This window comes from Hyaena hyaena, unplaced genomic scaffold (assembly GCF_003009895.1).
Source record: "Hyaena hyaena isolate Hyena2069 unplaced genomic scaffold, ASM300989v1 scaffold_220, whole genome shotgun sequence".
In the NCBI taxonomy this organism is placed as follows: Eukaryota; Metazoa; Chordata; class Mammalia; order Carnivora; family Hyaenidae; genus Hyaena; species Hyaena hyaena.
Window position 1 is genome coordinate 2,441,280 of NW_024080852.1, and position 9,062 is coordinate 2,450,341.

Sequence of the window (9,062 nt, forward strand, 5' to 3'; positions counted from 1 at the left end):
TACTGATAATGTATTTAAGTAAACAATCAAACACAAAATCACCCTGGATGTTTCCATTTCAGTACGGCACTTGGGATGCACTGCATGTCCCCTGAGAAGGAAAAGGGCAGGTGCCAGCCGTGAAGAATGTCAGAGTGCTATCTGGTGGTGTCACAAGCTGGGTACAATAGCATGGCTCTTAGAATTTAGGGAAAAAAGGAAAAGAGAGGCAGTTTGTGCATTGTACTCATGACCAGTGGTGGATCTCACAACGCTCTGCCAAGAAACTGAATAAAAGGTCATGGACGGTCTTTATCAAGTGGAAAATGGCAAGTTTTCTTCTTTATTTCGTTCCCACATTGAAAAACCCTTTCGTCAGTGTAATGATTTATTTTGATCTATTTCCATTTCCCTGTTTTATTTGCCTCTTTTGCTTATCAGTAGTATATCCTCTAAGTAAGTTTCCTCTTGACCATCTAGCTGGGGACCCTCAACCAGACTGGCCTTACAAAGAATGCCACTCTGCCTTGGTATTTGCTGCTCAGTCATGCTGTCAATATGCATACATGCGCATGAAGCTTTTTTTTTTTTTTTTTAAAGGTTTATTTCTTTTGGAGAGAGTAAGAGAAAGTGTGAGCGAGTGGGGGAGGAGCAGAGAGAGAGGGGGTAGAGAATCTCAAGCAGGCTCCGCTCTGTTAGTGCAGATCCTGATGCAGGGCTTCATCTCACAAATCACAAGATAATGACCTGAGCTGAAGTCAAGAATCCAGTGCCTAACTGAGGTGTCGCAAAGCTTTATCCCCCCCTGTGAGAGGAGTTTAGCTGGTATTGCAGGTGTCCAGGAGGGATCATTCATCACCTTAGTCAGCAGGGGGCAACCTTTCCTTATTTATTTTAGACCAAAGTCATTGCCATCTCAGCGCGGCCACTTGGGGGCGTGAGAAGAATGTGGTTAGTGCTGGAGGGACCCCCCCCCACCACCAACGCCCCTCCCCCCATCCCAGGGGGAAACTGGGTTACCTGCCTGTCTTTCTCAAGGCTGAGGTGTGGGAAAGAGATAAACAAATTGCATCTCACACGTGCATAATTCTTGAAACTTTTCAAGTGCATTCCTAGATTCGTTTAAACTCCAAACGCGTCTCCTGATTTCCTCAGATGAAATTGAAATCTGAAGAGGCTAAAAGAGTTGCCCTAAGTCATGCATGATGAAGTGACAGAGCTGGCACAGACACCCAGTCCTTCCTGCTGGGGCCACTGCAGGCTACTGAGGGAAGCCTACCTGCTGGAGCCAGACCGCCTGGACGCCCACTCACCCAGGCCCTCTTCTTATGCCTGTGAGGCCCTGGGCTAGTTACCCAGTCCCTTTAATAATAATACCACCTGCCTTATGGAGTTCTTGAGAGACCTAAATCAGATAACACACATAAAGCTTTATTATGGTGCCTAAAGAAAGTTAGTAAACATGTTAGGGACTATTGTCTTCACCGAGAGCGCTGGCTTAAGGATACCCCTTCTGCATTGCATCTCAAGCGTTAGCATGCATCAGAAGGCCTTGGAAGTCTTGTAAAAATGCAAGAGGCTGGGCTCCATCTCAGAATTTCTGACTCAGGAGCTGGGAGGGGCGCTGGAATTTGCACTTCGCCTAAATTCCCAGGTGATTCTGGTGCCACTGGTCCCAGGGTCCAGCATGGAGAACCATTGTTCTGGAAGATTCTTTCTTTCTTCTGTACATTTCCCTCCAGTCCTAGCTCATACTTTAATCATTCAATCACTGGGTGTCTATTATATTGTAGACGGTGTTTAATCACTAGATGTGCCAGGATGAGTAAGACAAGATTACTTGCCCAAGGAGCTCACCATTCATTGAATGCCAAGGAGATGCATCCACAGTTACTAGGCAGCATGAGCAGGACTGACCACTGTACGCAAGCAGCAGCAGGAGGAGGAGGACTCCTTGCTCAGACCCCAGGGCCAACAGGGCCAGCACTGGGCAGGGGGAAGAAGTTCCCAGGGCAGGAGGAGTCAGAAATGACTTTCCTGAAGAGGGTGAAGGGGCAGGTGGGAAGGGCATCAAGCCAGATGGACCAGTAACACACAGAGCTAGAGGTGAGAGGTCGGTGGCTTGTCGGAGGAGCCACTGGGATTTCTAAGCACCTGAGCAGAGACAGAGAGGAGAGGAGTGGAGAGAGATGGAGGATGGAAATGTAGGCGGGGCGAGGATGAAGGAACCGCCCATCTGCAGGATGAAGCGCTCAGGTTCTATTTTATTTTTTATTTTTTATTTTTTTTAAATATTTTTTTTATTTATTTCTATGAGAGAGAGAGAGAGAGAGAGCGCGAGCAGGGGAGGGTCAGAGAGAGAGGGAGTCACAGACAGAAACAGGCTCCAGGCTCTGAGCTGGCAGTCAGCACAGAGCCAGACGCGGGGCTCGAACCCACGAACCGCGAGATCATGACCTGAGCGAAAGTCGGACGCTTAACCGACTAAGCCACCCAGGCGCCCCTCTCAGGTTCTATTTTAGAGGCTGTGGGAGGTCAGGGGCCTGTGTCACGCTCAGGATCTCTGTGACCAGTGCCGGAAGATGGCCAGGGACCGGAGCCCCCGTGAAGTGCAGGGAGGCAGGGAATGGCCTGGAAGGCTGTGGAAGAGCAGAGCCCGTGGCCAGGCAGCATCTCAGACCCCAGCAGCAGCGGGAGACATGGTGAGGAGGGTAGAGAGAGCACAGGCTTCTGGGGCCAGGCTAATGAGGAGCCCAAGTCCGGATTTCCCATCCGCTGGAGGAGGGACCTGGAAAGCTAACAACCTTCCCGGAGCCTTTGCTTTCTTGTCTGTATCACTGGCGTAATCACCATGACAGAGGCAAGAAGGGACCAGATGTAAAAATGTTTGTAAAGCGCCCGGTGTGGTAGACACGTATTGGTATCGTTACAGGGGATGAGTAAGAGGCAGATCTCTCCAGAGTGTGGGGGCTGCCGTCTCTCTTAGACACAGCGGCAGGTTATGGGGCCGAGGGTCCAGTGTGGCCTTTTGCTCCCGGGAAGCAGCACAACCTGCTAGAAAGAACACGTGTACGTCGGGGTGGGGGTGGGGATGGAGGTGGGGGTGGGGGGTGGGGAGCTCAGCAAAGGCCAAGGTGATTGGCACAAGGGTTTCCGAGGTGATTAGCTCTGGGTCGCAGTGAAAGGAGCTAGTGAGAGCCTGCAAACTATGACCTGTGTTGGGCGCACAGGAGTCCTGCAGTGTAGACCCAAGGAAATGCAAAGGTCGAGGACCTCTTTAGCAGAGCGTCCTGTATTGTTCTCTAGTAAATAGCCCCGCCCCATTGCCCCCTACTTATTTTGTTTTTAGATTTCATGTCTTCACATGCAGCTAAACTAGTATGCCATGGAACACGTCTTGGGAACTGGGGCGTTCTGTTGCTCTTTAAGGGGTAGAGCCCTGTCTGACCTCAGTCGGGGGCGGGGGGAGGTCCGCAGAGCGAGGGGGGTAGGAGGGAGCAGGCTCAGACACAGGCAGTTGTAAGAGGCTCAGTTTATTAGTACAGGGACGGCAGGAGCCTGGGGCTTTTAGCTGTTGGCAGCCACTGTCTCCTTAATCCAGTCTACAAAGTTGCACACTTTGGTGTAGACTCCAGGCTTGTTCTTCTGGGCACAGCCATAGCCCCAGGAGACGATGCCTTGGAGCTCTCCTTTGCAGACCACAGGGCCACCAGAGTCACCCTGGGGAAGGATGAAGATGGGACAAGTTTTAGGAAGGAGAAAAGGGTAAACAGAGCCATACACAGTCTGAACCTTAGACGATTACATTCTAGTCAGATCTGGGGCTCCGCACCTCTCCCGGGGTGGCCCGTTCTCTGCTCTAACATGAAGATGACTGTCACAGAGACTAGCCTTCCTCACCCCTTTATGAGTTCACTGCACAGAGCCCTCCTCCCCCGACCCCACAGCCCTGGGTGTTCAAATCCTGCCCCTGGGCAGGGGTCTCCGCGCGGGAAGGGGCCGAGTCACCTGGCAGGAGTCCTTGCCTCCCTCGAGGAAGCCAGCGCAAATCATGTTGTTGGTGATCTGCCCGGGGTAGGAGGCTTCACACTGGGCCTGACTCAGCAGCGGGGCGTCCAGGCACTGCAGCAGCTCAGGGTAGTTGGCTTTGAGGAGCAGGAAGAGATCAAGGAAAGGAGAAATGGGAGTCAGGCCAGGGTAGAGGCCAGCAATCCAGTGCTGAACATGGAGGGCAGCCAGGAGAGGACTCCGAGAAGGTAAGCCCCAGAGAGGGACAACGGGGTTCGGTTCCTAGAATGATCGCTGCTGAACCCCTCCCTAGACGTGACAATAGCAAGGGCTACCTTTGTCCAGTATTTTGGTTCTAGGGAGTCAACTCCTTAAAGCTTTGCCTCTTTCTAGCACCCAGCCCAGAGCTCGGAGTGCAGTGGGGTTCAAGCTCAGGGACATGCTTGGTTCTGGGGAGTGGGGAAGTTGGAGGATGAAGCAGTGGGGGCCCCACTCACTGCCAAAGCTCAGGGTGTTGCCCCAGCCGGAGATGAGGCACTGGGTGCCGGCAGGTGCGCAGGCTGAGGGCAGAGATATGGTGGACACCCGGGAAGTGAGGGCTGCAGCCGAGGAGAGTTTGATGAGCATGATGTCATAGTCCAGGGTCCGGCTGTTATATCTGTGGTGGCGGATGACCTTGGCCGAGTTGATGAACTGCTCATCTCCCTCCAGGACTTCGATGTTGAACTCTCCGAGCCTCACCTGGATGCGGCTGTTGGGAAGAGAAGCATGTGCCCACGTTCCCCCAGTGTTCTTGAGCTCTCTGCTCACGGCGGGGACTGTGGCACTATCATCTGGCACGAGAGGGGTGGTGGGTCAGTGCAGGTGTGAGACCAAGAGCTTTCTGCGGGAAATAGTGGTCATGGAGCAGGGATGAGGTGAAGGGATCCTGTGGGGACTGCTCCTCAGCCTGCTTTCCCAGCTGCTTACCCCACAAACGCCCATGCACCTGGTACCCCAGCCACAGATGACCTGCTAGAAGCTTCCCACGCATGCCTCGTTCTCTGTAATTTTGCTAACCACATGCAGCAACTTCTATTCCCTTCCTTCTTGGTCTGGTAAGTGCCATCATCCTGTATGAGCTCATCCAGTGGTTCTCAGACTGTTGCCCCAGAGGACCTGCAGCCTCAGTATCACCTGGGAACTTATTAGAAGTACAGAGGGTGCGTCCCCTCCCCCTGCTCCAGACCTGCTGAATCAGAAGCTCTGGGGTGGGACCCAATGGTCCGTGTTTTTTCTAAAATCACCTCTCAGGTAATTCGGATGGAGAACCTCGGTCTAGGCAAAGATCCTCAGTTCTGCCACGGAGTAGAGTCACTATAGGTGGAGAGCATTAAAAACTCACCAGTATTCAGAACCCTCTTCCTGAGAATTCTGAGGTAAGTGCCCTGGGATAGGACCCAGGCATCAATACTTTTTGAACGAATCCTAGGTGGCTTCGGTGTATAGTCAACTGGCAGAGGTGACTCATGCAAGGTCCTTGCTAATTTCCCACTGGACCCCACCACCCCCAAAAGAGTCCCTCCCTAGCCTTTGTCGTTTCATCCATTTGTTTTGGAAGTGAGAGGCTTTCTATCCAGTGCCGCTATTCACCCCCTCACTTCTGTGAGTGGGAGGCTGGTGACGACCTCGCCTCTCCATCCCCGATCTTCCCCAACCTCCGCACTCCTGGGTTGGCCCCAGCACCCGAGAGGGCTCTGGGTGAGGGGGACCCGGCACTTACGACTTGTAGCAGTGAGCCGCAGACACCACCCACTGGTCACTGATGAGGGACCCCCCGCAGAAGTGGTAGCCTGAGTTCAGGGACACCTGGTAGGGGACGGAGTTCTCCTCACAGGTATAGCCCCCGACGATCTTGTCATCATCGTCCGTAGGGAAAGCAACTTGGATGGAGATAGGAAAGGAGAAGACAATTCAGCAGGTGTTGGTGGGGGGAGTCTAGAGCCCTGTGGTTGGATCCTGCTAGTTAGGAGTCCTCACCAAGCACAGAGATTGCAGGTCTGTAGGCGGGGAGCATCACATCCCCAGTAGGTGCCACAGCGCGTGGCTCTCCAGAGTCTCTCTGTGTGTCTGCAGGGCACGGAGCCTGGTGCCTGAATGCTTCTCTTATCCATCATTGCTCTACTCCTCATGGCTATTTGAGCCCCAGGTTGTCAGGATGGCCTAGCAAGGACAATCTGGCTAAGTAGCCCTGGCTGTATCCAGCTTTCCCCATAGCTAAAAATCTACAGGAGCCCTCAGGCCCATTAGGCAGGATGAAGATAGACCAACTGTTATTGCCTAACAGAACAGTGATTCTAAGCCTTGGCTACACACTTGGGAATCCTAAAGCCTTTTAGAAAATTTAAAAATTCAGTGCACAGGGGCTCCTGGGTGGCTCAGTCATTTATGTGTCCGACTCTTAATCTTGGCTCAGGTCATGATCTCACAGTTGTGGATCGATCCCCACGTAGGGCTCTATGCTGACAGTGCAGAGCCTGCTTGGGACTCTCTCTCTTCTTCTTTCTCTGCCCTTCCCCCCCTGCTCACTCTTGCTCTCTCTCCAAATAAGTAAATAAGCTTAAAATAAAAAATTAAAAAATTCAACGCACAGGCTACACCCCAGGCCAACTATATCAGGATTTATAAGGATAAGGCTTTGGCATATATATTCTTTCCACTTCTCTGGGCATGCCTGGGGTTGAGGACAGCTATGGGGGAGCTATCCCAGAGTCACCAGAAGTAATCCTCAAGACCCCTGGTTCATTTCATGAGCCGCTGGCACCTGGTCTCCCTTTCCAGCCTCTTCCAACAAGGTCCTAAATGGGTCAATGAGGGGGTTGGGAGTGAAGTCAGCACAAGGTGGGACCATCTTAAAGAGAGCCCAAGAATGAGAAAGAGGGCTCCCAGGCAGGGGAGAGAGACAATCAGAACCCAGGTAAACACAGAAGAGCAGCAAGAGTGGAGCAGGTATGTCTGCCAGAAGAGGGGCACATGGGGCCTGAAGCCATGCATGGGACTTACCAGCAGCTCCCACGAAAGCAAGGATCAGGAATGGATTCATGGTGGCAGAAGTAGAAGTGAAGGGGTAGTGGGGACGCTTTTATCCCTCTCCAAATGAGGGCGAGGAGTCATGTGAGCAAGGAGGGCCACAGCTCCTTCCAGGACAAACACACCTGTAACTTTCCCTTCCCAGGGCCTTGCCTCAGCTCTGTGTTTGGCCATCTGTGGATTCGTGACCCACAGGTGATAAGAAAACGTACCTTGTGAGGGCAGAGAGGAAGACCAGCTGACTCCTGGGAGGGTTCTGGGGGGAGGAGAAGAAGCCAAACTGCCATATGTCATAGCTGGACCCTCTTAAGCTGAGATGAGAGGAAAAGGAAGAATGGCCTGGGCCCTCTGACCTCATGGAGATTTACTTAACTTACTCTAAGCAAGAGCTGGTATTGGAAGCAAATTTGGCTGGTAGTGACCGGGGACCCCTACAAGGGAGAGAAGTCTTGTCTAAGTCTTTATCTGGAAGCATGAAGACATTTCTCCCAAGTCTAAACCACTAGATAGGAAGGTCACATTAAGGGCTTTGAGGAATGAACATCCCAATGTCAAGAGATGATGAGGAGGGAGAGGCAGGGTTTCTTGGGAATCTGGGCTTTCAGCTGACTTTCATTCCTACCAAGGCTTGTGGACAGAAGCATTTGGAAGGAGAAATTAAGCAGACATTTGCCTGGTCTATTTGGAAGATGGAAGACCAATACCACATCTCTCCTTGTCCTCCTTATTAGGACATTGATCTTTCTCATCACTCACACTGTCTTGGGTTCTCTCTAAGCAACCTCATGGTTGCCCTGGGAAGCTACACCAGCGGTAATGAAAATTTCCCCCACCTGCTAGGGGCAGCCTGAGCTCCAGATCAGATATTAAAAAGGGTTTGGGCAGTGGTGACTCTGGGTTCTGATTAGAGAATCAGCAGTAGGTAGAGAGATAAGCACGTAGTGAAGGGGTCGAGTGTTCGATCATCAATAACAACAAAGGACTGGGGGGGATTCTGGAATTTTCTATTTTAGATGCAGTGGGACTACTGTGCTGGCCTCAGCACAGAGTTCATTTTTCCAGAAATGACTTCAATTTGGGACGTGCCATTGCCACCAAGACACAATCTTATAATCTATTGAGGCATAACCTGACCAGAAGGGAATAGAGATGGAGCCAGTGTCTGAGCTCAAGTGTGATTATGTGAGCCAGGTGGAGAGGCCCTCTTGTGAAGACACTTCTCCTTCTCAGCTCCTCTGAGCTCCGGGGTGGCAAAGGGCTGGAGTAGGCATACTTCATGTTTGAATTCTCTGAAAGGTGGAAATGAATAAATGTTCTGGAGGTGGTGAACAAGGTGAAAAAGGCCCAGGAGTCTGGTGGTGAGATAGGAAGTAGGCTGGGGGAATGGAGTAAATGGAAACTAGTAGAAGTTGGGGAAAACACCACAGTGGGACTCGTGGTGTTGGGAGTGGCCCATAGGCTGTCTTCTGGTCCAGTGCCCGGCATGGCTAGAGGCCAGCTTCCCCACAACAGGGGACCCACTGCTCAGAGCTCTGGCCTTTCCTACGGCACCCCCTCTCATCCTGATGGGCTCACACCTCTGTGGGAAGGTGCTATATTTGCACAGTGCCTGACAGCTTTTAACGAGCTTTCACACACAAACAGCAGTGGTATGTGGTATCTTCATTTGTGTTGAGTTTCGAATTTGGCTTTTCATAAATGTTTTAATTGTGAAATGTGCAGAAAGAAATTATTTCCGTTTATAGAAGAAGAAACTTAGAATCGGCAAGGTTCTGTGTTGTCCAAGAATATACATCTAAAAATGGCAGAGCCGGCCTCAAGGCTACGGGAAGACGTGGAAAGTGTTGGAAGTTTGGGAATTGCTGCAGGTGCCATCTAAGAGAATGTTGATTTGGGATCAAGCCAGAGGTTCCCTGAGGACAGAATGTACCTCCAGATCCTTCCTGATGCTTGGCTCTCTGGCAGAAATAGAAAAGATCAAATTAGGGGCGCCTGGGTGGCTTAGT

General features: G+C 51.6%; 1 protein-coding gene across 1 annotated transcript; it reads right to left on the reverse strand.

The window, feature by feature from the left end:
• Positions 1 to 3,546: 3,546 nt before the first annotated feature.
• LOC120238969 (anionic trypsin) lies at positions 3,547 to 7,069 on the reverse strand. The gene is made up of 5 exons (XM_039243039.1): positions 7,030 to 7,069; positions 5,750 to 5,909; positions 4,485 to 4,738; positions 3,988 to 4,124; positions 3,547 to 3,699 (listed from the first exon to the last, which is right to left on the reverse strand). Exons 1-5 carry the CDS (start codon positions 7,067 to 7,069, stop codon positions 3,547 to 3,549), a joined length of 744 nt encoding a protein of 247 aa, XP_039098970.1.
• Between the last annotated feature and the right edge of the window lie 1,993 nt (positions 7,070 to 9,062).